Here is a 27136-nt window from a genome sequence, read left to right on the forward strand (position 1 = left end):
TGGGTTAACTGCCTTGTTCAGGGGCAGTACTAGGCTCTAACCACTAGGCTCTAACCACTAGGCTCTAACCACTAGGCTCTAACCACTAGGCTCTAACCACTAGGCTCTAACCACTAGGCTCTAACCACTAGGCTACTCCGCGATGTGTCGTGCATAAGAACAGCCCTTAGCCGTGGTATATTGGCCATATACCACACCCCCTCTGGCCTTATTGCTTAAATATACCATTTTAATTAAGACATTAGGAGAAACCATCCAATATTATATAGAACTTGGTCTGCGTTCCCAATGGTAACCCATTCCCTATATAGTGCACTGCTGTTGACCAGAGCCCTATGAGGCTTCCTACAGACTCTGGTCAAAAGTAGTGCACTATATAGGGAATAGGGTGCCATTAGGGATGTATCTCAGGGTATAGTAGTGCACTATGTAGGGAATAGGGAGCCATTAGGGATGTATTTAGGGTAAAGTAGTGCACTACGTAGGGAATAGGGTGCCATTAGGGATGTATTTAGGGTAAAGTAGTGCACTATGTAGGGAATAGGGTGCCATTTGAGACACAGACACATTAAGACATTGGGTTGTCTGGCTCACAGATGGCTGCCTGTTGCTATGATACTGTGGGCTACGCTGGCATCCATCCTGTTGCTATGATACTGTGGGCTACGCTGGCATCCATCCTGTTGCTATGATACTGTGGGCTACGATGGCATCCATCCTGTTGCTATGATACTGTGGGCTACGCTGGCATCCATCCTGTTGCTATGATACTGTGGGCTACGATGGCATCCATCCTGTTGCTATGATACTGTGGGCTACGCTGGCATCCATTCTGTTGCTATGATACTGTGGGCTACACTGGCATCCATCCTGTTGCTATGATACTGTGGGCTACGATGGCATCCATCCTGTTGCTATGATACTGTGGGCTACGATGGCATCCATCCTGTTGCTATGATACTGTGGGCTACCTATTCCCTTTACAGTGGGCCCCATTTGGGAGGCAGGCCATAGTATCTCCTCATTTATGGCACTTGACACCCTATTCCCTACATAGTGCACTAATTTTGACAAGAGTCCTTATGGGTAGTGCACTATAAAGGGAATAGGGAGCCATTAAAAAGACACATCCTGTGTTTAAACGGTACCTCCTCACTCATGGCTCTTACGTACCTATTCCCTATATAGTGCACTACCCATAGGGGCACTGGTCAAAAGTAGTGCACTACGTAGGGAACAGGTCAGTCCTTCACGGCCCTTGTGTGTCAGGATGCATTAGCTGCTGCACCACCAGGTCTATGTTGATGATGGGGTTGAAATACAGAGCCCAGTAGAACAGACAGTTACACACAAACTGAGGGATCACCGGCCAGAACAGGGCGAAGGCAAAACCCTGGGAGGACATCCTCCACAAGTGACCCCACATCTTCTGAGGGAGACTCCTGGAGGGGAGAGGAGACTTGGGTTCATTAAACAACAAATAGAGAGAGGTAGTGAGGGATGAGATGAGGAAGTGTGACAGGGAGAGAGAGGGGTAGTGAGGGATGAGATGAGGAAGTGTGACAGGGAGAGAGAGGGGTAGTGAGGGATGAGATGAGGAAGTTGGTGTGACAGGGATAGAGACAGTGAGACGGACAGAGGAAGTTGGTGTGACAGGGATAGAGACAGTGAGACGGACAGAGAGAAACGCGGTACCTGATCTCAGCTCGGTTATAGAACCTCCACAGGACGCAGCCCTCCAGGACAGACAGCAGCATGGCGTTGACCATGATGAACCGTGACGTCCAGTAGTGAACCGACAGCCAATCCCAGGCAAACTCAGCGATCAGCTGGTACGGAAGGAGGAGGTACTTAACTAGGAACTCCGCCCACTGGCGCCAGCTGGGGTGCACCTGGAGGGACAGAGAGAGACCAATATCGTCAGTATGACCAGACAACATGTACAGTAGTCTACATCTTGTCTATGACCAGCCACACTGACTACATCTACAGTAGTCTACGTCTTGTCTATGACCAGCCACACTGACTACATCTACAGTAGTCTACGTCGTGTCTATGACCAGCCATACTGACTACATCTACAGTAGTCTACGTCTTGTCTATGACCAGCCATACTGACTACATCTACAGTAGTCTACGTCTTGTCTATGACCAGCCACACTGACTACATCTACAGTAGTCTACGTCTTGTCTATGACCAGCCATACTGACTACATCTACAGTAGTCTACGTCGTGTCTATGACCAGCCATACTGACTACATCTACAGTAGTCTACGTCTTGTTGTCTATGACCAGCCATACTGACTACATCTACAGTAGTCTACGTCGTGTCTATGACCAGCCATACTGACTACATCTACAGTAGTCTACGTCTTGTTGTCTATGACCAGCCATACTGACTACATCTACAGTAGTCTACGTCTTGTTGTCTATGACCAGCCATACTGACTACATCTACAGTAGTCTACGTCTTGTCTATGACCAGCCATACTGACTACATCTACAGTAGTCTATGTCTTGTCTATGACCAGCCATACTGACTACATCTACAGTAGTCTACGTCTTGTTGTCTATGACCAGCCATACTGACTACATCTACAGTAGTCTACGTCGTGTCTATGACCAGCCATACTGACTACATCTACAGTAGTCTACGTCTTGTTGTCTATGACCAGCCATACTGACTACATCTACAGTAGTCTACGTCTTGTTGTCTATGACCAGCCATACTGACTACATCTACAGTAGTCTACGTCTTGTCTATGACCAGCCATACTGACTACATCTACAGTAGTCTACGTCTTGTCTATAACCAGCCATACTGACTACATCTACAGTAGTCTACGTCTTGTCTATGACCAGCCATACTGACTACATCTACAGTAGTCTACGTCTTGTTGTCTATGACCAGCCATACTGACTACATCTACAGTAGTCTACGTTTGTTGTCTATGACCAGCCATACTGACTACATCTACAGTAGTCTACGTCTTGTCTATGACCAGCCATACTGACTACATCTACAGTAGTCTACGTCTTGTTGTCTATGACCAGCCATACTGACTACATCTACAGTAGTCTACGTCTTGTTGTCTATGACCAGCCATACTGACTACATCTACAGTAGTCTACGTCTTGTCTATGACCAGCCACACTGACTACATCTACAGTAGTCTACGTCTTGTCTATGACCAGCCATACTGACTACATCTACAGTAGTCTACGTCTTGTCTATGACCAGCCATACTGACTACATCTACAGTAGTCTACGTCTTGTTGTCTATGACCAGCCATACTGACTACATCTACAGTAGTCTACGTCTTGTCTATGACCAGCCATACTGACTACATCTACAGTAGTCTACGTCTTGTCTATAACCAGCCATACTGACTACATCTACAGTAGTCTACGTCTTGTCTATGACCAGCCATACTGACTACATCTACAGTAGTCTACGTCTTGTTGTCTATGACCAGCCATACTGACTACATCTACAGTAGTCTACGTCTTGTTGTCTATGACCAGCCATACTGACTACATCTACAGTAGTCTACGTCTTGTCTATGACCAGCCATACTGACTACATCTACAGTAGTCTACGTCTTGTCTATGACCAGCCATACTGACTACATCTACAGCAGTCTACGTCTTGTCTATGACCAGCCACACTGACTACATCTACAGTAGTCTACATCTTGTTGTCTATGACCAGCCACACTGACTACATCTACAGTAGTCTACATCTTGTCTATGACCAGCCATACTGACTACATCTACAGTAGTCTACGTCTTGTCTATGACCAGCCATACTGACTACATGTACAGTAGTCTACGTCTTGTTGTCTATGACCAGCCATACTGACTACATGTACAGTAGTCTACGTCTTGTCTATGACCAGCCATACTGACTACATGTACAGTAGTCTACGTCTTGTCTATGGCCAGCCATACTGACTACATCTACAGTAGTCTATGTCTTGTCTATGACCAGCCGTACTGACAACATCTACAGTAGTCTACGTCTTGTTGTCTATGACCAGCCATACTGACTACATGTACAGTAGTCTACGTCTTGTCTATGACCAGCCATACTGACTACATCTACAGTAGTCTACGTCTTGTTGTCTATGACCAGCCATACTGACTACATCTACAGTAGTCTACGTCTTGTCTATGACCAGCCATACTGACTACATCTACAGTAGTCTACGTCTTGTTGTCTATGACCAGCCATACTGACTACATCTACAGTAGTCTACGTCTTGTCTATGACCAGCCATACTGACTACATCTACAGCAGTCTACGTCTTGTCTATGACCAGCCACACTGACTACATCTACAGTAGTCTACATCTTGTTGTCTATGACCAGCCACACTGACTACATCTACAGTAGTCTACATCTTGTCTATGACCAGCCATACTGACTACATCTACAGTAGTCTACGTCTTGTCTATGACCAGCCATACTGACTACATGTACAGTAGTCTACGTCTTGTTGTCTATGACCAGCCATACTGACTACATCTACAGTAGTCTACGTCTTGTCTATGACCAGCCATACTGACTACATGTACAGTAGTCTACGTCTTGTCTATGGCCAGCCATACTGACTACATCTACAGTAGTCTATGTCTTGTCTATGACCAGCCGTACTGACAACATCTACAGTAGTCTACGTCTTGTTGTCTATGACCAGCCATACTGACTACATGTACAGTAGTCTACGTCTTGTCTATGACCAGCCATACTGACTACATCTACAGTAGTCTACGTCTTGTTGTCTATGACCAGCCATACTGACTACATCTACAGTAGTCTACGTCTTGTCTATGACCAGCCATACTGACTACATCTACAGTAGTCTACGTCTTGTTGTCTATGACCAGCCATACTGACTACATCTACAGTAGTCTACGTCTTGTCTATGACCAGCCATACTGACAACATCTACAGTAGTCTCCGTCTTGTTGTCTATGACCAGCCATACTGACTACATGTACAGTAGTCTACGTCTTGTCTATGACCAGCCATACTGACTACATCTACAGTAGTCTACGTCTTGTTGTCTATGACCAGCCATACTGACTACATGTACAGTAGTCTACGTCTTGTCTATGAGCAGCCATACTGACTACATCTACAGTAGTCTACGTCTTGTTGTCTATGACCAGCCATACTGACTACATGTACAGTAGTCTACGTCTTGTTGTCTATGACCAGCCATACTGACTACATCTACAGTAGTCTACGTCTTGTTGTCTATGACCAGCCATACTGACTACATCTACAGTAGTCTACGTCTTGTTGTCTATGACCAGCCATACTGACTACATCTACAGTAGTCTACGTCTTGTCTATGACCAGCCACACTGACTACATCTACAGTAGTCTACGTCTTGTCTATGACCAGCCATACTGACTACATCTACAGTAGTCTACGTCTTGTCTATGACCAGCCATACTGACTACATCTACAGTAGTCTACGTCTTGTTGTCTATGACCAGCCATACTGACTACATCTACAGTAGTCTACGTCTTGTTGTCTATGACCAGCCATACTGACTACATCTACAGTAGTCTACGTCTTGTCTATGACCAGCCATACTGACTACATCTACAGTAGTCTACGTCTTGTCTATAACCAGCCATACTGACTACATCTACAGTAGTCTACGTCTTGTCTATGACCAGCCATACTGACTACATCTACAGTAGTCTACGTCTTGTTGTCTATGACCAGCCATACTGACTACATCTACAGTAGTCTACGTCTTGTTGTCTATGACCAGCCATACTGACTACATCTACAGTAGTCTACGTCTTGTCTATGACCAGCCATACTGACTACATCTACAGTAGTCTACGTCTTGTCTATGACCAGCCATACTGACTACATCTACAGCAGTCTACGTCTTGTCTATGACCAGCCACACTGACTACATCTACAGTAGTCTACATCTTGTTGTCTATGACCAGCCACACTGACTACATCTACAGTAGTCTACATCTTGTCTATGACCAGCCATACTGACTACATCTACAGTAGTCTACGTCTTGTCTATAACCAGCCATACTGACTACATGTACAGTAGTCTACGTCTTGTCTATGGCCAGCCATACTGACTACATCTACAGTAGTCTATGTCTTGTCTATGACCAGCCGTACTGACAACATCTACAGTAGTCTACGTCTTGTTGTCTATGACCAGCCATACTGACTACATGTACAGTAGTCTACGTCTTGTCTATGACCAGCCATACTGACTACATCTACAGTAGTCTACGTCTTGTTGTCTATGACCAGCCATACTGACTACATCTACAGTAGTCTACGTCTTGTCTATGACCAGCCATACTGACTACATCTACAGTAGTCTACGTCTTGTTGTCTATGACCAGCCATACTGACTACATCTACAGTAGTCTACGTCTTGTTGTCTATGACCAGCCATACTGACTACATCTACAGTAGTCTACGTCTTGTCTATGACCAGCCATACTGACTACATCTACAGTAGTCTACGTCTTGTCTATGACCAGCCATACTGACTACATCTACAGTAGTCTACGTCTTGTCTATAACCAGCCATACTGACTACATCTACAGTAGTCTACGTCTTGTCTATGACCAGCCATACTGACTACATCTACAGTAGTCTACGTCTTGTTGTCTATGACCAGCCATACTGACTACATCTACAGTAGTCTACGTCTTGTTGTCTATGACCAGCCATACTGACTACATCTACAGTAGTCTACGTCTTGTCTATGACCAGCCATACTGACTACATCTACAGTAGTCTACGTCTTGTCTATGACCAGCCACACTGACTACATCTACAGTAGTCTACATCTTGTTGTCTATGACCAGCCACACTGACTACATCTACAGTAGTCTACGTCTTGTCTATGACCAGCCATACTGACTACATCTACAGTAGTCTACGTCTTGTCTATGACCAGCCATACTGACTACATCTACAGCAGTCTACGTCTTGTCTATGACCAGCCACACTGACTACATCTACAGTAGTCTACATCTTGTTGTCTATGACCAGCCACACTGACTACATCTACAGTAGTCTACATCTTGTCTATGACCAGCCATACTGACTACATCTACAGTAGTCTACGTCTTGTCTATGACCAGCCATACTGACTACATGTACAGTAGTCTACGTCTTGTTGTCTATGACCAGCCATACTGACTACATGTACAGTAGTCTACGTCTTGTCTATGACCAGCCATACTGACTACATCTACAGTAGTCTACGTCTTGTTGTCTATGACCAGCCATACTGACTACATGTACAGTAGTCTACGTCTTGTTGTCTATGACCAGCCATACTGACTACATGTACAGTAGTCTACGTCTTGTCTATGGCCAGCCATACTGACTACATCTACAGTAGTCTATGTCTTGTCTATGACCAGCCGTACTGACAACATCTACAGTAGTCTACGTCTTGTTGTCTATGACCAGCCATACTGACTACATGTACAGTAGTCTACGTCTTGTCTATGACCAGCCATACTGACTACATCTACAGTAGTCTACGTCTTGTTGTCTATGACCAGCCATACTGACTACATCTACAGTAGTCTACGTCTTGTCTATGACCAGCCATACTGACTACATCTACAGTAGTCTACGTCTTGTCTATGACCAGCCATACTGACTACATCTGCAGTAGTCTACGTCTTGTTGTCTATGACCAGCCATACTGACTACATGTACAGTAGTCTACGTCTTGTCTATGACCAGCCATACTGACTACATCTACAGTAGTCTACGTCTTGTTGTCTATGACCAGCCATACTGACTACATGTACAGTAGTCTACGTCTTGTCTATGACCAGCCATACTGACTACATCTACAGTAGTCTACGTCTTGTTGTCTATGACCAGCCATACTGACTACATGTACAGTAGTCTACGTCTTGTTGTTGTTTATGGCTGGAGTCGTACCGACACACCTACCTTTTTTTATCAAATAAATACAATCAACATGACAGTTGAGCCGTCCAATGGTACCTGGTGGTTGAGGGGGAGGCTGTCCTCCATTGGCTCGCTGGTGCGCGAGAGGGCGGGGCAGCAGGTGTGCAGGAAGGGGAGGAAGGTTTCGGAGTAGTCGAAGAGGTAGAGGTAGAGGATGGTGAGGCGAGGAGAACTCTTCAAAGCATAGAGCAGGAACAGAGATTTACCTGCATTCACAGCCTGGTGGGGGAGAGAGGAGAGGGGGAGAGAGACGGTGGGAGAGAGGAGAGGGGTAAAGAGGAGAGGGGTAGAGAGGAGAGGGGTAAAGAGGAGAGGGGTAAAGAGGAGAGGGGTAGAGAGAGGGTGGGAGAGAGGAGAGGGGTAAAGAGGAGGGGGGTAGAGAGGAGAGGGGTAAAGAGGAGAGGGGTAAAGAGGAGAGGGGTAGAGAGAGGGAGACAGAAGAGGGGTAGACAGAAGGAGACAGGAGAGGGGTAGACAGGAGAGATGTAGACAGAGGTAGACAGAGGGAGAGGGGTAGACAGAGGGAGACAGTAGAGAGGTAGACAGGAAAGAGGTAGACAGAGGGAGAGAGGAGAGATGTAGACAGAGGTAGACAGGAGAGATGTAGACAGAGGGAGACAGGAGACAGGTAGACAGGAGAGAGGTAGACAGAGGGAGAGAGGTAGACAGAGGGAGAGAGGTAGACAGAGGGAGAGAGGTAGACAGAGGGAGAGAGGTAGACAGAGGGAGAGAGGTAGACATAGGGAGAGAGGAGAGAGGTAGATAGGAGAGAGGAGAGGGGTAGACAGAGGGAGAGAGGAGAGAGGTAGACAGAGGGAGAGAGGAGAGAGGTAGACAGGAAAGAGGAGAGGGGTAGACAGAGGGAGAGAGGTAGACAGAAGGAGAGAGGTAGACAGAGGGAGAGAGGTAGACAGAGGGAGAGGGGTAGACAGAGGGAGAGAGGTAGACAGAAGGAGAGAGGTAGACAGAAGGAGAGAGGTAGACAGAGGAGAGAGGTAGACAGAGGGAGAGGGTAGACAGAGGGAGAGGGGTAGACAGAGGGAGAGGGGTAGACAGAGGGAGAGGGGTAGACAGAGGGAGAGAGGTAGACAGAGGGAGAGAGGTAGACAGAGGGAGAGGGGTAGACAGAGGGAGAGAGGTAGACAGAGGGAGAGAGGTAGACAGAAGGAGAGAGGTAGACAGAAGGAGAGAGGTAGACAGAGGGAGAGAGGTAGACAGAGGGAGAGGGGTAGACAGAGGGAGAGAGGAGAGAGGTAGACAGAGGGAGACAGTTCAAACCATCATTAAACCCTAAATGACTCATCATCAAATGATGCACACAGCATTTCTTAACGGGCTTACTTCAACCAGAGCATATAAAGTATTTATTAAGTGTGCGTCAATAGCACCATATAACCTATGTAGCGCTGTGGTCCAAAGTAGTGCACTACATAGGGAATACGGTGCCCTTCAGGATGCAGCCTGTGTTTCTGTTAGCAGAAATACAGTGTATCTAATTGCTAATGACATAGGACTGACAGTACATCACATTAGCATTAAAACAGCAGAAACTATGATATGTTAAGTTGTCATATGTTAAGTTGTCATATGTTAAGTTGTCATATGTTAAGTTGTCATATGTTAAGTTGTCATATGTTAAGTTGTCATATGTTAAGTTGTCGTATGTTAAGTTGTCGTATGTTAAGTTGTCGTATGTTAAGTTGTCGTATGTTAAGTTGTCGTATGTTAAGTTGTCGTATGTTAAGTTGTCGTATGTTAAGTTGTGGTATGTTAAGTTGTGATATGTTAAGTTGTCGTATGTTAAGTTGTCGTATGTTAAGTTGTCGTATGTTAAGTTGTCGTATGTTAAGTTGTCGTATGTTAAGTTGTCATATGTTAAGTTGTCATATGTTAAGTTGTGGTATGTTAAGTTGTGGTATGTTAAGTTGTGGTATGTTAAGTTGTGGTATGTTAAGTTGTGATATGTTAAGTTGTGATATGTTAAGTTGTGATATGTTAAGTTGTGATATGTTAAGTTGTGGTATGTTAAGTTGTGGTATGTTAAGTTGCGGTATGTTAAGTTGCGATATGTTAAGTTGTCATATGTTAAGTTGTCATATGTTATGTTGTCATATGTTAAGTTGTCATATGTTAAGTTGTCATATGTTAAGTTGTCATATGTTAAGTTGTCATATGTAAGCGATAATCAACGTGAGGCTGTGTGTTCTACAGAAAAGAATAAACGATGTGAAAGGTGTGTTCCACGACGAGCTAGCAGACAGAGTTGCGTTATATTTCAGAGAACCCCTAGAGCCCCATAGAGTTTATTATCCCTTTTATACCATGGCTATAATTTAATCACAATTTGCCGGTAGAAATGTGTTCAACATCCACTGAAGTAGCTAGCAAGTTTACTAGATAGCTACAGTAGTTGCTGTGGCGACCAAACAAACAGACTTGCTAGTTTAGCAGACCAAACCACTATTATGAAAATCGAATTCAACAATACCAAATACTGTTTTCAATTCGACTGTTGCTATCAAAAGCAGCTTAAACAAAACATGTAAATCTACAGTCATTGAATTCTACCACTCAAATATATCGTGAGTTATAGGGAAATAATGCACGCTCTAGAATGCCCTTCAAGCCAATCAGAAAGGAGTATTCAACAATGCCATGGTATAATTAAGCAATAAGGCCCGATGGGGTGTGGTGTAAGGCCAATATACCACGGCTAAGGGCTGTATCCTAGCGATGCGTCTTGCATAAGAACAGCAGTTAGCCGTGGTATATTGGCCATATACCACAAACCCCCGAGGAGCCTTATTGCTATTATATAAACTGGTTACCAACGTAATTAGAGAAATAAAAATAAATGTTTTGTCATACCCGTGGTATACGGTCTGATATAACACGGCTGTCAGCCAATCAGCATTCAGGGCTCGACCCAGGCAGTTTCTACGTTGATATAATACGTAGTATTTCTGTTTTCTGTCACCTTGTACTCCCAGAGGTTCTGAGGGGGCTTGACCCCCAGTTCCTTGATCCTCTCCAGTTCAGCCAGCACCGCTCTCCTGTGGGCCTGGTTGTCTATGTTATAAGGAGGTCTGGTCAGCTCCTCATCACCGAGCATCAACAATAACCTGAGAGATATATCAGAAAACCAGTAAATAACCATGACATAACCATAGAGAACTATGTTAACTCATCACTACCTAACAACAACAATAACCTGACCATGAAAGACAGAGAGAGAGACAGACAGAGAGAGAGACAGAGAGAGAGAGAGAGAACAGAGAGAGAGAGAGAGAGAGAGACAGAGAGAGACAGAGAGAGAGAGAGAGAGCGAGAGAGAGAGAGAGCGAGAGAGAGAGCGGGAGCGAGAGAGAGACAGAGAGAGAGACAGAGAGCGAGAGAGAGACAGAGAGAGAGAGAGCGAGATAGAGACAGAGAGAGGCAGAGAGAGAGAGATCCAGGGCCCCAGGCGTTCCAACCAGAACAGAACCGTACTACAAACATACCACAAACTGTTAAACATTCCTCACCGTCCGTTAACGTTCTCCTGTAGGAAGGGTTCTTTATAGAGAGAGGTCCAAGCCCCAAGGTGTTCCAACCAGAACAGAACTTCCTCCGGCGTCCATTTTGACACAGGTTTACTGACCAAGAGGTCATGGACCCCATCTCCACTGGACCAGTGGTACACCAGAAACATCACCTGGTAGGAGAGACACACAGATAGAAGAGAAGTGAGACAGGTATGAGAGAGGTAGACAGTATGAGAAAGGTGAGATGGGTAGGATGGATAGGTAGGAGAGAGGAGAGACAGGTAGGAGAGAGGGGTAAGAGAGGAGTAAGAGAGAGGAGAGACGGGTAGGAAAGAGGGGTAAGAGAGGAGTAAGAGAGAGGAGAGACGGGTAGGAAAGAGGGGTAAGAGAGGAGTAAGAGACAGGTAGGAAAGATAAGAGAGGAGAGACAGGTAGGAGAGAGGGGAGACGGGTAGGAGAGATGGATAGAAGAGAGGAGAGATGGGTAGGAGGGAAATGAGAGGAGAGAGGTAGGAGAGAGGGGAGACGGGTAGGAGAGATGGATAGAAGAGAGGAGAGATGGGTAGGAGGGAAATGAGAGGAGAGACAGGTAGGAGAGAGGGGAGACGGTTAGGAGAGAGGGGAGAGACGGAGAGGAAAGATGGAGAGGAGAGACGGGTAGGAGGGACATGAGAGGAGAGACTGATAGAAGAGAGGAGAGACGGGTAGGAGAGAGGGGAGAGACGGAGAGGAGAGATGGAGAGGAGAGATGAGAGACGGTAGGAGAGAGGACAGGTAACAGACAGGTGTGAGAGAGGTGAGACGGGCATAGAATAGGACTAGAGATACGGTAGGAGACAGACAGACGAGACACAGATAGACGAGACAGAAAGTTAATTCCCACTAGTTTCGCACATATTAACATGAAGCATTCAGACTGTCATTCAAATAAACAGACACACGGTCACAGACAGACACACTGCCACGCGGAAAGATACACACAGACGTTGCTCTCTTACTGCCACATGGACAGAACAAACAGACAAAACCACACACACTGTGACCCTTCAACACACACACCCCCCCAACCCACCACTACCCCCACACCCACTTTGACCCTTTCTGCCACAAGTAGAGAAAAGTAAGCTGACACACACACTACAAGCATTCCTGTCCCACACACACACAGATTTGCAATTGTCCCTTATGTGCTTGTTATGTATACACACTGACTCCTTCCTGTTGACCTCTCCCCAGGTCCCCCTCACTGACTCCTTCCCGTTGACCTCTCCCCAGGTCCCCCTCGCTGACTCCTTCCCATTGACCTCTCCCCAGGTCCCCCTCTCTGACTCCTTCCCATTGACCTCTCCCCAGGTCCCCCTCACTGACTCCTTCCCATTGACCTCTCCCCAGGTCCCCCTCACTGACTCCTTCCCGTTGACCTCTCCCCAGATCCCCCTCTCTGTCTCCTTCCCGTTGACCTCTCCCCAGGTCCCCCTCACTGACTCCTTCCCATTGACCTCTCCCCAGGTCCCCCTCACTGACTCCTTCCCGTTGACCTCTCCCCAGATCCCCCTCTCTGACTCCTTCCCATTGACCTCTCCCCAGGTCCCCCTCACTGACTCCTTCCCGTTGACCTCTCCCCAGGTCCCCCTCGCTGACTCCTTCCCGTTGACCTCTCCCCAGGTCCCCCTCGCTGACTCCTTCCCGTTGACCTCTCCCCAGATCCCCCTCTCTGACTCCTTCCCATTGACCTCTCCCCAGGTCCCCCTCACTGACTCCTTCCTGTTGACCTCTCCCCAGGTCCCCCTCACTGACTCCTTCCTGTTGACCTCTCCCCAGGTCCCCCTCACTGACTCCTTCCCGTTGACCTCTCCCCAGGTCCCCCTCACTGACTCCTTCCTGTTGACCTCTCCCCAGGTCCCCCTCACTGACTCCTTCCTGTTGACCTCTCCCCAGGTCCCCCTCGCGGACTCCTTCCCGTTGACCTCTCCCCAGGTACCCCTCGCGGACTCCTTCCCGTTGACCTCTCCCCAGGTCCCCCTCGCGGACTCCTTCCCGTTGACCTCTCCCCAGGTCCCCCCCGATGACTCCTTCCTGTTGACCTCTCCCCAGGTCCCCCTCGCTGACTCCTTCCTGTTGACCTCTCCCCAGGTCCCCCTCGCTGACTCCTTCCTGTTGACCTCTCCCCAGGTCCCCCTCTCTGACTCCTTCCTGTTGACCTCTCCCCAGGTCCCCCTCACTGACTCCTTCCTGTTGACCTCTCCCCAGGTCCCCCTCACTGACTCCTTCCTGTTGACCTCTCCCCAGGTCCCCCTCGCTGACTCCTTCCTATTGACCTCTCCCCAGGTCCCCCTCACTGACTCCTTCCTGTTGACCTCTCCCCAGGTCCCCCTCGCTGACTCCTTCCTGTTGACCTCTCCCCAGGTCCCCCTCTCTGACTCCTTCCTGTTGACCTCTCCCCAGGTCCCCCTCACTGACTCCTTCCTGTTGACCTCTCCCCAGGTCCCCCTCACTGACTCCTTCCTGTTGACCTCTCCCCAGGTCCCCCCCGATGACTCCTTCCTGTTGACCTCTCCCCAGGTCCCCCTCTCTGACTCCTTCCTGTTGACCTCTCCCCAGGTCCCCCCCGATGACTCCTTCCTGTTGACCTCTCCCCAGGTCCCCCCCGATGACTCCTTCCTGTTGACCTCTCCCCAGGTCCCCCTCCCTGACTCCTTCCTGTTGACCTCTCCCCAGGTCCCCCTCTCTGACTCCTTCCTGTTGACCTCTCCCCAGGTCCCCCTCACTGACTCCTTCCTGTTGACCTCTCCCCAGGTCCCCCTCTCTGACTCCTTCCTGTTGACCTCTCTCCAGGTCCCCCTCACTGACTCCTTCCTGTTGACCTCTCCCCAGGTCCCCCTCACTGACTCCTTCCTGTTGACCTCTCCCCAGGTCCCTCTCGCTGACTCCTTCCCGTTGACCTCTCCCCAGGTCCCCCTCACTGACTCCTTCCTGTTGACCTCTCCCCAGGTCCCCCTCACTGACTCCTTCCTGTTGACCTCTCCCCAGGTCCCCCTCACTGACTCCTTCCTGTTGACCTCTCCCCAGGTCCCCCTCACGGACTCCTTCCTGTTGACCTCTCCCCAAGTCCCCCTCGCTGACTCCTTCCTGTTGACCTCTCCCCAGGTCCCCCTCACGGACTCCTTCCTGTTGACCTCTCCCCAGGTCCCCCTCGCTGACTCCTTCCTGTTGACCTCTCCCCAGGTCCCCCTCACGGACTCCTTCCTGTTGACCTCTCCCCAGGTCCCTCTCGCTGACTCCTTCCCGTTGACCTCTCCCCAGGTCCCCCTCGATGTCTCCTTCCCGTTGACCTCTCCCCAGGTCCCCCTCGCTGACTCCTTCCTGTTGACCTCTCCCCAGGTCCCCCTCACTGACTCCTTCCTGTTGACCTCTCCCCAGGTCCCCCTCACTGACTCCTTCCTGTTGACCTCTCCCCAGGTCCCCCTCACTGACTCCTTCCTGTTGACCTCTCCCCAGGTCCCCCTCGCTGACTCCTTCCCGTTGACCTCTCCCCAGGTCCCCCTCACTGACTCCTTCCCGTTGACCTCTCCCCAGGTCCCTCTCACTGACTCCTTCCCATTGACCTCTCCCCAGGTCCCCCTCTCTGACTCCTTCCCGTTGACCTCTCCCCAGGTCCCCCTCACTGACTCCTTCCCGTTGACCTCTCCCCAGGTCCCCCTCTCTGACTCCTTCCCGTTGACCTCTCCCCAGGTCCCCCTCTCTGACTCCTTCCTGTTGACCTCTCCCCAGGTCCCCCTCACTGACTCCTTCCCGTTGACCTCTCCCCAGGTCCCCCTCTCTGACTCCTTCCTGTTGACCTCTCCCCAGGTCCCCCTCACTGACTCCTTCCTGTTGACCTCTCCCCAGGTCCCCCTCGCTGACTCCTTCCCGTTGACCTCTCCCCAAGTCCCCCTCGCTGACTCCTTCCTGTTGACCTCTCCCCAGGTCCCCCTCACGGACTCCTTCCTGTTGACCTCTCCCCAGGTCCCCCTCGCTGACTCCTTCCTGTTGACCTCTCCCCAGGTCCCCCTCACGGACTCCTTCCTGTTGACCTCTCCCCAGGTCCCTCTCGCTGACTCCTTCCCGTTGACCTCTCCCCAGGTCCCCCTCGATGTCTCCTTCCCGTTGACCTCTCCCCAGGTCCCCCTCGCTGACTCCTTCCTGTTGACCTCTCCCCAGGTCCCCCTCACTGACTCCTTCCTGTTGACCTCTCCCCAGGTCCCCCTCACTGACTCCTTCCTGTTGACCTCTCCCCAGGTCCCCCTCGCTGACTCCTTCCCGTTGACCTCTCCCCAGGTCCCCCTCACTGACTCCTTCCTGTTGACCTCTCCCCAGGTCCCCCTCGCTGACTCCTTCCCGTTGACCTCTCCCCAGGTCCCCTCTCTGACTCCTTCCTGTTGACCTCTCCCCAGGTCCCCCTCACTGACTCCTTCCTGTTGACCTCTCCCCAGGTCCCCCTCACTGACTCCTTCCCGTTGACCTCTCCCCAGGTCACGCTCGGGAAAAAGGCTTCTAACCACAAAGCTCTTTTCCTAGTTAAACCAAGTCTCTCTCTCTTACCGCGACACAGGTGAGTGCAGTGAGGACTCCAGAGAAGAACCCTCCTGCTCCTCTACCAGGACTGGCCTTGGGGATTCCTCTGGCTGCCTGATCACCATACCTACAGACAGGTTACATACAGACAGGTTACAAACAGACAGACATGTTACAGACAGACAGACATGTTACAGACAGACAGACATGTTACAGACAGACAGACAGGTTACACACAGACAGGTTAGACAGGCTACAGACATGTTACACACAGACAGACAGGTTAGACAGGCTACAGACAGGTTAGACAGACAGACAGACAGGTTACAGACAGACAGACAGACAGGTTAGACAGGCTACAGACAGGTTACAGACCGGTTACAGACAGGTTACAGAGAGACAGGTTACAGACAGCCAGACAGGTTACAGACAGACAGACAGACAGGTTAGACAGGCTACAGACAGGTTACAGACCGGTTACAGACAGGTTACAGAGAGACAGGTTACAGACAGCCAGACAGGTTAGACAGGCTACAGACAGGTTACAGACAGACTGGTTACAGGAAGACCGGTTACAGACAGGTTACAGACCGGTAACAGACAGGTTACAGGAAGACCGGTAACAGACAGACAGGTTACAGGAAGACCGGTTACAGACAGGTTACAGACAGGTTACAGGAAGACCGGTTACAGACAGACAGGTTACAGGAAGACCGGTTACAGACAGGTTACAGACTGGTTACAGGAAGACCGGTAACAGACAGGTTACAGACAGGTTACAGACAGGTTACAGGAAGACCGGTAACAGACAGGTTACAGACAGGTTACAGACAGGTTACAGGAAGACCGGTTACAGAAAGGTTACAGACAGGTTACAGACAGGTTACAGGAAGACCGGTTACAGACAGGTTACAGACCGGTAACAGACAGGTTACAGACCGGTAACAGACAGGTTACAGGAAGACCGGTAACAGACAGACAGGTTACAGGAAGACCGGTTACAGAGGGGCCCTGGGTATGAGCAACATGTTCATACAGCTGGGGTTCCATGCTATCAAGCGTCTCAGAGTAGGAGTGCTGATCTAGGATCAGATCCCCCCCCCCGTCCATGTAATAGTATTCATTGTGATCTAAAAGCCAAAAGTGATCCCAGATCAGCACTCCTTCTCAGACACTGGATCCATACAGATGTCGTTGATTTGACATGAGCTTTATAAATCCGCTAGATGACCAGCAGTATGTGGACACCTGCTCATCCAACATCTCATTCCAAAATCATGGCCATTAATATGGAGTTGCCCCCCCCCCCCCCCCCCCCCCCTTATTTTGCTGCTATAACAGCCTCCACCTCTTCTGGGAAGGCTTTCCACTAGATGTTGGAACATTGCTGCGGAGACTTGCTTCCATTCGGCCACAAGAGCATTAGTGAGGTCGGGCACTGATGTTGGGCGATTAGGCCTGGTTCCAATTCATCCCAAAGGTCTTCGATGGTGTTGAGTCAAGTTCTTCCACACTGATCTCGACATGGACCTCGCTTTGTGCACGGGGGCATTGTCATGCTGAAACAGGAAAGGGCCTTCTCCAAACTGTTGCCACAAAGTTGGACGCACAGAATCGTCTAGAATGTCATTGTATGCTGTAGCGTTGAGATTTCGCTTCGCTGGAACTAAGGGGCCTGAACCATGAAAAACAGACCATTATTCCTCCACCAAACTTTACAGTTGACACTATGCTTTGGGGTATGTAGTGTTAACCTGGCATCCGCCAAACCCAGATTCATCTGTGCGACTGCCAGATGGTGAAGCGTGATTCATCACTCCAGAGAACGCGTTTCCACTGCTCCAATGGCGGCGAGCTTTATACCACTCCAGCCGACACTTGGCGTTGCGTGTGCGGCTGCTCGGCCATGGAAACCAATATCGTGAAGCTCTTGTGTTGACGTTGCTTCCAGAGGCACATTGTAACTCTGTAGTGAGTGTTGCAAACGAGGATGATTTTTATGTGCTTCAGCACTCGGCGGTCCCGTTCTGTGAGCGTGTGTGGCCAACCGCTTCACGTCTGAAAAGGTGCCACGACGGTGCCACGTTGACAGTCAGAGCTCTTCATTAAGGCCATTCTACTTACAATGTTTTTCCTATGGAGATTGCAAAGCTCTACGCTCAATTTTATACACCCGTCAGCAACGGGTGTGGCTGAAATAGCCGAATCCACTAATTTGAAGGGGTGTCGACATACTTCTGCAGATACAGTGCATTCAGAAAGTATTCAGACCCCTTCCCCTTTTTCCACATTATGTCACAGCCTTATTCTAAAAAGGATTAAATAAAATATTTTCCTTATCAATCTACACACAATACCCCATAATGACAAAGCTAAAATAGGTTTAGAAATGTTTGCAAATGTATTTTTGAAATACCTTATTTACATAAGTATTCAGACCCTTTGTTATGAGACTCAAAATTTAGCTCAGGTGCATCCTGTTTCCATTGATCATCCTTGAAATGTTTCTACAACTTGATTGGAGTCCACCTGTGGTAAATTCAATTGATTGGACGTGATTTGGAAAGGCACATACCTGTCTGTATAAGGTTCCACAGTTGACAGTGCATGTCAGAGCAAAAACCAAGCCATGAGGTCAAAGTAATTGTCCGTAGAGCTCCGAGACAGGATTGCGTCAAGGCACAGATTTCGGGAAGGGTACCTTAAACATTTCTGTAGCATTGAAGGTCCCTAAGAACACAGTGGCCTCCATCATTCTTAAATGAAGGACGTTTGAAACCACCAAGACTCTTCCTAGAGCTGGCCGCCCGGCCAAACTGAGCAGTCGGGAGAAGGGCCTTGGTCAGGGAGGTGACCAAGAACCTGATGGTCACTCTGACAGAGCTCCAGAGTTCCTCTGTGGAGATGGGAGAACCTTCCAGAAGGACAACCATCTCTGCAGCACTCCACCAATCAGGCCTTTATGGTAGAGTCGCCAGACAGAAGCCACTCTTCAGTAAAAGGCACATGACAGCCCACTTGGAGTTTTCCCAAAAGGCACCTACAGACTCTCAGACCTGATGAAACATGATTCTTTGGTCTGATGAAACCAAGATTGAATTCCTTGGCCTAAATGCCAAACGTCATGTCTGGAGAAAACCTGGCACCATCCCTATGGTGAAGCACGGTGGTGGCAGCATCATGCTGTTTTTCAGTGGCAGGGAGACTAGTCAGGATCGAGACAAAGATGAACGGAGCAAAGTACAGAGAGATCCTTGATGAAATCCTGAGCGCTCTGGAGCAGGTTGTCAGACTGGGGCAAAGGTTCACCTTCCAAAGGGACAACGACCCTAAGCGCAAAGCCAAGACAACGCAGGAGTGGCTTTGGGACAAGTCTCTGAATGTCCTTGACTGGCCCAGCCAGAGCCCAGACTTGAACCCGATCGAACATCTCTGGAGCAGCAAATGCTCCCCATCTAACCTGACAGAGCTTGAGAGGATCTGCAGAGAAGAATGGGAGAAACTCCCCAAATACAGGTGTGCCAAGCTTGTAGCGTCATTCACATTAAGACTCGATGCTGTAATCGCTGCCAAAGGTGCTTCAACAAAGTACTGAATAAAGGGTCTGAAAACTTACGTAAATGTGATAGTTTTTTATTAATAATTTAATGAGGAAAAAAAACAATTTGATCAATTTTAGATTAAGGCTGTAACCTAACAAAATGTGGAAAAAGTCAAGGGGTCTGAATACTTTCCGAAGGCACTGTATATGTACAGTACCAGTCAAAAGTGTGGACACACCTACTCATTCAAGGGTTTTTCTTTATTTTTACTATTTTCTACATTGTAGAATAATAGTGAAGACATCAAAACTATGAAATAACACATGGAATCATGTAGTAACCAAAAAAGTGTTAAATCAAAATCAATTTTATATTTGAGATTCTTCAAAGTAGCCACCCCTTGCCCCGAAGACAGCCCTGCACACTCTTGGCATTCTCTCAACCAGCCTCATGAGGTAGTCACCTGGAATGCATTTCAATTAACAGGTCTGCCTTGTTAAAAGTTAATTTGTGGAATTTCTTTCCTTCTTAATGCCAAGAGTGTGCAAAGCTGTCAACAAGGCAAAGGGTGGCTACTTTGAACAATCTCAAATAGGCCAGCTGGCTCTGAGTGTGTTAGTACGGTACCTCTGAAAGGCCAGCAGGCTCTGAGTGTGTTAGTACGGTACCTCTGAAAGGCCAACTGGCTCTGAGTGTGTTAGTACGGTACCTCTGAAAGGCCAGCAGGCTCTGAGTGTGTTAGTACGGTACCTCTGAAAGGCCAGCAGGCTCTGAGTGTGTTAGTACGGTACCTCTGAAAGGCCAGCAGGCTCTGAGTGTGTTAGTACAGTACCTCTGAAAGGCCAGCAGGCTCTGGGTGATCTTGGGGTTCCTCTGGATCTCTGCTCTCCTCCTACCCACCACCTCTGAGAACAACCGCTCTACTGCATCTCTGAGAGAGGGAGGGGGCGGGTAGAAAGGATGGAGGAGGTGGAGGGAGAAGGAGAGGGAGGGGTAGAGGAGGGAGAGGGGTAGAGGAGGGAGAGGGGTAGAGGAGGGAGAGGGGTAGAGGAGGGAGAGGGGTAGAGGAGGGAGAGAGAGTGAGAAGGGAAGGGTGGAGAGAGGAGGGAGAGAGAGGGGTAGAGGATGGAGAGGAGGGGATGAGAGAGAGCGAGAAGGGAAGGGTGGAGAGAGGGAGAGAGAGGGGTAGAGGAGGGGATGAGAGAGGGAGGAGTAAAAGGTAAGAAAGAAAGTTGATATGAAAACCAATAGAACAAGAAGAGAAAATCAGGTTAATGGGATGAAGAAGTCTATAAAATAAATTGTCCGTGTTTACATGGATGGATTTTGGCAAGGCTACCTTGGAGCTAGGTAACACATGCCTCATTATTTGAAGTTAAACATAAAGTAAAAAGCGTCACATTGCAAAGTGGTGGGTGACGCGCTGATACCCTGCCTACCACTGACTGTAGCCCAGGTCTGCCCAACCCACTTCCTGGAGATCTACTGTCCTGTAGGTTTTCAGTCCAACCCTCTTCCTGGAGATCTACTGTCCTGTAGGTTTTCAGTCCCTCTTCCTGGAGATCTACTATCCTGTAGGTTTTCAGTCCAATCCTCTTCCTGGAGATCTACTGTCCTGTAGGTTTTCAGTCCCTCTTCCTGGAGATCTACTATCCTGTAGGTTTTCAGTCCAATCCTCTTCCTGGAGATCTACTGTCCTGTAGGTTTTCAGTCCCTCTTCCTGGAGATCTACTATCCTGTAGGTTTTCAGTCCAATCCTCTTCCTGGAGATCTACTGTCCTGTAGGTTTTCAGTCCAACCCACTTCCTGGAGATCTACTGTTCTCTAGGTTCAGTAATGTGGTATATTGATAAATTTCATATATTTTGTGACCTCATTCTTTTAATCAAAAATAGCCGAGACAAAATGTTCAGCTGCCCCTTTAAGGGCGGCAGGTTACCGTGGTAACGGGGCCACTCGAGTCTTGTCATGTGTGTCTGTGTGTGTGTGAGATTTGGGATCTGACTGGCGCGTCTCATTGGCTATCAGTTGAAGCAGCACTCAAACTAACGTTGAAAAACAACCGCACAATGTAAATAGCCAAGAAACACCAGGACAAAGTCTCACTTTGTAGACTTGAGAGAAATTAGACCAACTTTTGTGCCTCTGAGCCGCACCTCCAAAAACATGAATCCATCAGCACGTCCCTCATTGCACAGCTCCCCTGCCAGGCAGTATTACTGTGTGTGGCGGGATCTAGGAACCCTATTTCTTCCTAATTAACAGCCCTGAAACTAAACAGCAGAAACACTTTGAAAACAGGTACCTACCACTACCTAAACCTACCACTATCTAAACCTACCACTACCTAAACCTACCACTACCTAAACCTACCACTACCTAAACCTACCACTACCTAAACCTACCACTACCTAAACCTACCACTACCTAAACCTACCACTACCTAAACCTACCACTACCTAAACCTACCACTATCTAAACCTACCACTACCTAAACCTACCACTACCTAAACCTACCACTACCTAAACCTAAACCTACCACTACCTAAACCTACCACTACCTAAACCTACCACTACCTAAACCTACCACTACCTAAACCTACCACTACCTAAACCTACCACTACCTAAACCTACCTAAACCTACCACCACCTACCACTACCTAAACCTACCACTACCTAAACCTACCACTACCTAAACCTACCACTACCTAAACCTACCACTACCTAAACCTACCACTACCTAAACCTCCCCGCATTTGGCAGGTGGTGGGTGTTGTTAATTGTATGCCCTGCCTACCGCAGTAGGATGTTGACTTTGGCGAAGCCCTCCCACTCCTCTCTGACCTCTGATATCTTAGCTCGACCTATACATTCACCATACAGAGAGGATAGTAGTAATGGAGGGGGGGACAAATTGATAGTTACATATCAGGGTATTATTTTTGACCATATATGGTATTGTTTTGACAGTATCGCAGTATTATTTCTGCACTAGTTGGCTGTACCTGCACCAAAACTACAGTATTATTTCTGCACTAGTTGGCTGTACCTGTACCAAAACTACAGTATTATTTCTGCACTAGTTGGCTGTACCTGAACCCAAACTACAGTATTATTTATGCACTAGTTGGCTGTACCTGCACCAAAACTACAGTATTATTTCTGCACTAGTTGGCTGTACCTGCACCAAAACTACAGTATTATTTCTGCACTAGTTGGCTGTACCTGCACCAAAACTACAGTATTATTTCTGCACTAGTTGGCTGTACCTGAACCCAAACTACAGTATTATTTATGCACTAGTTGGCTGTACCTGCACCAAAACTACAGTATTATTTCTGCACTAGTTGGCTGTACCTGCACCAAAACTACAGTATTATTTCTGCACTAGTTGGCTGTACCTGCACCAAAACTACAGTATTATTTCTGCACTAGTTGGCTGTACCTGCACCCAAACTACAGTATTATTTCTGCACTAGTTGGCTGTACCTGCACCCAAACTACAGTATTATTTCTGCACTAGTTGGCTGTACCTGCACCCAAACTACAGTATTATTTCTGCACTAGTTGGCTGTACCTGCACCAAAACTACAGTATTATTTCTGCACTAGTTGGCTGTACCTGCACCAAAACTACAGTATTTTTCCTTCATATCTGCCTCTCCATCTTTTTAAATAGTGAGCCAATTTGTTTTCAGCACTTTTATTTCCATGACTGATCTAAACTCGTTCACCGTAGTTAGGTGCCGATACGATATGTATTGTGATTGTCACATTGTAATACATATGGTATCGGCACCTAAGTAGGGTGATAATATGGTGAGGTCTCTGGCAGTGCCCAGCTCTAGAGAGTAGAACCAGTACGTCAAGTTCATGTACTCTAGTACCTTACCTCAGCAGGATGTTGACTTTGGGGAAGCCCTCCCACTTCTCCCTGCACTCAGGGCACTCAGTCTTCCTACTAGACTCCCACCAGAGAGCCAGGCAGTGGCGGCAGAAGCTGTGACCACAGTTCAACGTTGTCGGGTTTACCAGGACGTCGTAGCAACAGTGGCACCCAAACTGGTCCTCGCTGATGAAGGGGCCGGCAGAGGGCCGGGGGTACGGAGAGGGAGGGGGGTCAGAGGTCACAGGAGGGGTTAGGGGGGAGGAGAGATCGGAGAGAGGGTTGGGGACGGGGGCAGCAGCAGCCCCCCCCTCCATCTGCTGGATCATCTGGGGTCTGGAAGAGAGAGAGAACCAAAGAATAAGTGAGGGGGACAGAGGAGAGAGAGCGCAAGAGAGAAAGAGAAGTGTGAGAGAAAGAAGTGTGAGAGAGAGAGCGCGAGAGAGAAAGAGTGCGAGAGAGAAAGAGAAGTGTGAGAGAAAGAAGTGTGAGAGAAAGAAGTGTGAGAGAGAGAGCGCGAGAGAGAAAGAGTGCGAGAGAGAAAGAGAAGTGTGAGAGAAGTGTGAGAGAAAGAGTGCGAGAGAGAAAGAGCACGAGACAAAGAGCGAGAAAGAGAATATAGGTTGTAAAAAAAAACGTTCACTATTTGCACATCGTTACAACACTGTATATCTACATAATATGACATTTGAAATGTCTTTATTATATTGGAACTTCTGTGAGTGTAATGTTTACTGTTTTGTTTATTATCTACTTCATTTGCTTTGGCAATGTTAACATATGTTTCCCATGCCAATAAAGCCCTTGAATTGAATGAGAGCGAGAAGAAAAAGAAAGAGCGAGCGCAAGAGAGAGACAGACAGAAAAACACAAACAGAGAGACAGAGACAGAAAGAGAAAGGCAGAGAGACAGAAAGGGAAAGGCAGAGAGACAGAAAGAGAAAGGCAGAGAGACAGAAAGAGAAAGGCAGAGAGACAGAAAGGGAAAGGCAGAGAGAGACAGAAAGAGAAAGGCAGAGAGAGACAGAAAGGGAGAGAGAGAGACAGAAAGAGAAAGGCAGAGAGAGACAGAAAGAGAAAGGCAGAAAGAGACAGAAAGGGAGAGAGAGACAGAAAGAGAAAGGCAGAGAGAGACAGAAAGGGAGAGAGAGAGAGACAGAAAGAGAAAGGCAGAGACAGAAAGGGAGAGAGAGAGACAGAAAGAGAAAGGCAGAGAGACAGAAAGAGAAAGGCAGAGAGACAGAAAGAGAAAGGCAGAGAGACAGAAAGAGAAAGGCAGAGAGACAGAAAGAGAAAGGCAGAGAGACAGAAAGAGAAAGGCAGAGACAGAAAGAGAAAGGCAGAGAGACAGAAAGAGAAAGGCAGAGAGACAGAAAGAGAAAGGCAGAGAGACAGAAAGAGAAAGGCAGAGAGACAGAAAGAGAAAGGCAGAGAGACAGAAAGAGAAAGGCAGAGAGACAGAAAGAGAAAGGCAGAGACAGAAAGAGAAAGGCAGAGACAGAAAGAGAAAGAGAGAGACAGAAAGAGAAAGGCAGAGACAGAAAGGGAGAGAGAGAGACAGAAAGGGAGAGAGAGAGACAGAAAGAGAAAGGCAGAGAGACAGAAAGAGAAAGGCAGAGAGACAGAAAGAGAAAGGCAGAGACAGAAAGAGAAAGGCAGAGACAGAAAGAGAAAGGCAGAGAGACAGAAAGAGAAAGGCAGAGAGACAGAAAGAGAAAGGCAGAGAGACAGAAAGAGAAAGGCAGAGAGACAGAAAGAGAAAGGCAGAGAGACAGAAAGAGAAAGGCAGAGAGACAGAAAGAGAAAGGCAGAGAGACAGAAAGAGAAAGGCAGAGAGACAGAAAGAGAAAGGCAGAGAGACAGAAAGAGAAAGGCAGAGAGACAGAAAGAGAAAGGCAGAGAGACAGAAAGAGAAAGGCAGAGAGACAGAAAGAGAAAGAGAGAGACAGAAAGAGAAAGGGAGAGAGAGAAAGAGAAAGGGAGAAAGAGAAAGGGAGAGAGAGACAGAAAGAGAAAGGGAGAGAGAGACAGAAAGAGAAAGGGAGAGAGAGACAGAAAGAGAAAGGCAGAGAGACAGAAAGAGAAAGGGAGAGAGAGACAAACAGATAGAGGGAGAGAGACAGAAAGAGAAAGGCAGAGAGAAAGGCAGAGAGAGACAGAAAGAGAAAGAGAGAGACAAACAGATAGAGGGAGAGAGACAGAAAGAGAAAGGCAGAGAGACAGAAAGAGAAAGAGAGAGACAAACAGATAGAGGGAGAGAGAGACAAACAGATAGAGGGAGAGAGAGACAAACAGATAGAGGGAGAGAGAGACAAACAGATAGAGGGAGAGAGAGACAAACAGATAGAGGGAGAGATACAGAAAGGGAAAGGCAGAGAGACAGATAGAGAGAGAGACAGAAAGAGAGAGACAGAAAGAGAAAGGGAGAGACAAACAGATAGAGGGAGAGAAAACTATGAACTGTGTGAGACCTCAATTGGCACCTTATTACCTCAAATCAAAGTTTATTGGTCCTTTACACAGATGTTCAATGTTATCGCAGGTGCAGCAAAATGCAAACCTTTCTAGCGCCAACAGTGCAGTAATAACGAGCAATACACACAATCCAAAAGCAGGGGAAAAAACAAGAAATATCATAACGACTACTTTTGACCAGAGCCCAGGGCCCATAGCATAGGCACTCCTCCATAGCCCTATGGGCCATGGTCAAAATGTGTACACTCATTATACTAGGAAATAGGTTGCAATTTGGGACGAAAAATGTCAAAATATTACAGAATAACTGTCTGAGTTCTGGCGATGTATTTTATAGCTAATAAAGTTATTACTACTACGACAGGAAGCCACTTTCATAACTTCCTTAATTGAGTAGTAACTGACGTTTTGACAGAAATGCAGTTTGGCTAGCTAAATGACAGTTAGTAAACAGGAAGCAACTCAAATGCACATAACATTACACGAACACTGTAACAAATGCGTAATTGTCAACTCCGCAGATCAACTTATACTGACGGGAAACCTGTTCCTAGGAAAGAGAGGTTCTTGTAGGTTCTCATATATGGCTAGCCATTCAATAAAAACAATAATTATTTTAGTTACCTAATTCTTGACCAAATCACTGTATCTAACGTTAGCTGCTAACTAGTTAGCTAGTCAGTGGCAAACCCCCCAATTTGGCTAACGTTAGCTACCGTTAGGTATAAAACAGCATTTGTCATCTTTAGTTTCCTACCTCAGGAATAACGGCAGTTGCAACCAAGCTGGAAAATCACATCACTGCCGAATAGATGCTTTTCCAAAGTTAGTTTTGATTATGCTAGCTAGCTAATAAGACACGTTGACATTTTCCGAGCAGTCAGACGGGTAGCTAAACAGCTAGCTAGCTTCTCATTTCACTTCTTTCTTGCCCAGGGTATATTCATTACGCGGAAGCAAACAGAACCAACTGGGAGGGACCTATATTTATTTATTTTCGTTGCAAAATGTTTTCCGTTTGGAGTGAAAGGTTTCCGTTGCTAAACGTTTTGCAACAGACGAGACCTTTTGAAGCGGAATCCGCGTAATGAATACACCCACAGACTCGCTTGGGAAATGATGCGTTCAAAACAACTGGCAACTCGGAAA

General features: G+C 47.7%; 1 protein-coding gene across 1 annotated transcript; it reads right to left on the reverse strand.

Moving 5' to 3' along the window:
* Positions 1–461: 461 nt before the first annotated feature.
* LOC120043209 (bifunctional apoptosis regulator-like) lies at positions 462–27039 on the reverse strand. Its single transcript, XM_038987856.1, has 9 exons — positions 26745–27039; positions 23519–23848; positions 20459–20557; positions 16112–16211; positions 11531–11700; positions 10984–11128; positions 8043–8225; positions 1696–1892; positions 462–1442 (listed from the first exon to the last, which is right to left on the reverse strand). The coding sequence occupies exons 2-9, from the start codon at positions 23839–23841 to the stop codon at positions 1250–1252; spliced, it is 1410 nt and encodes a 469-aa protein (XP_038843784.1). The 5' UTR covers positions 23842–23848; positions 26745–27039; the 3' UTR covers positions 462–1249.
* Between the last annotated feature and the right edge of the window lie 97 nt (positions 27040–27136).

Source organism: Salvelinus namaycush, unplaced genomic scaffold, assembly GCF_016432855.1.
Source record: "Salvelinus namaycush isolate Seneca unplaced genomic scaffold, SaNama_1.0 Scaffold88, whole genome shotgun sequence".
Taxonomy (NCBI): domain Eukaryota; kingdom Metazoa; phylum Chordata; class Actinopteri; order Salmoniformes; family Salmonidae; genus Salvelinus; species Salvelinus namaycush.

Bases quoted from the DNA above. Each gene is read 5' to 3' on its own strand.
- LOC120043209 (XM_038987856.1), bottom strand. From the start codon at position 23,841: ATGATCCAGCAGATGGAGGGGGGGGCTGCTGCTGCCCCCGTCCCCAAC. The intron at 1,893-8,042 runs GTACCATTGGAC...CTGTCCCTCCAG, and splicing joins GCCTCCCCCTCAACCACCAG to GTGCACCCCAGCTGGCGCCA. The intron at 1,443-1,695 runs GTACCGCGTTTC...TCTCCCCTCCAG, and splicing joins TATAACCGAGCTGAGATCAG to GAGTCTCCCTCAGAAGATGT.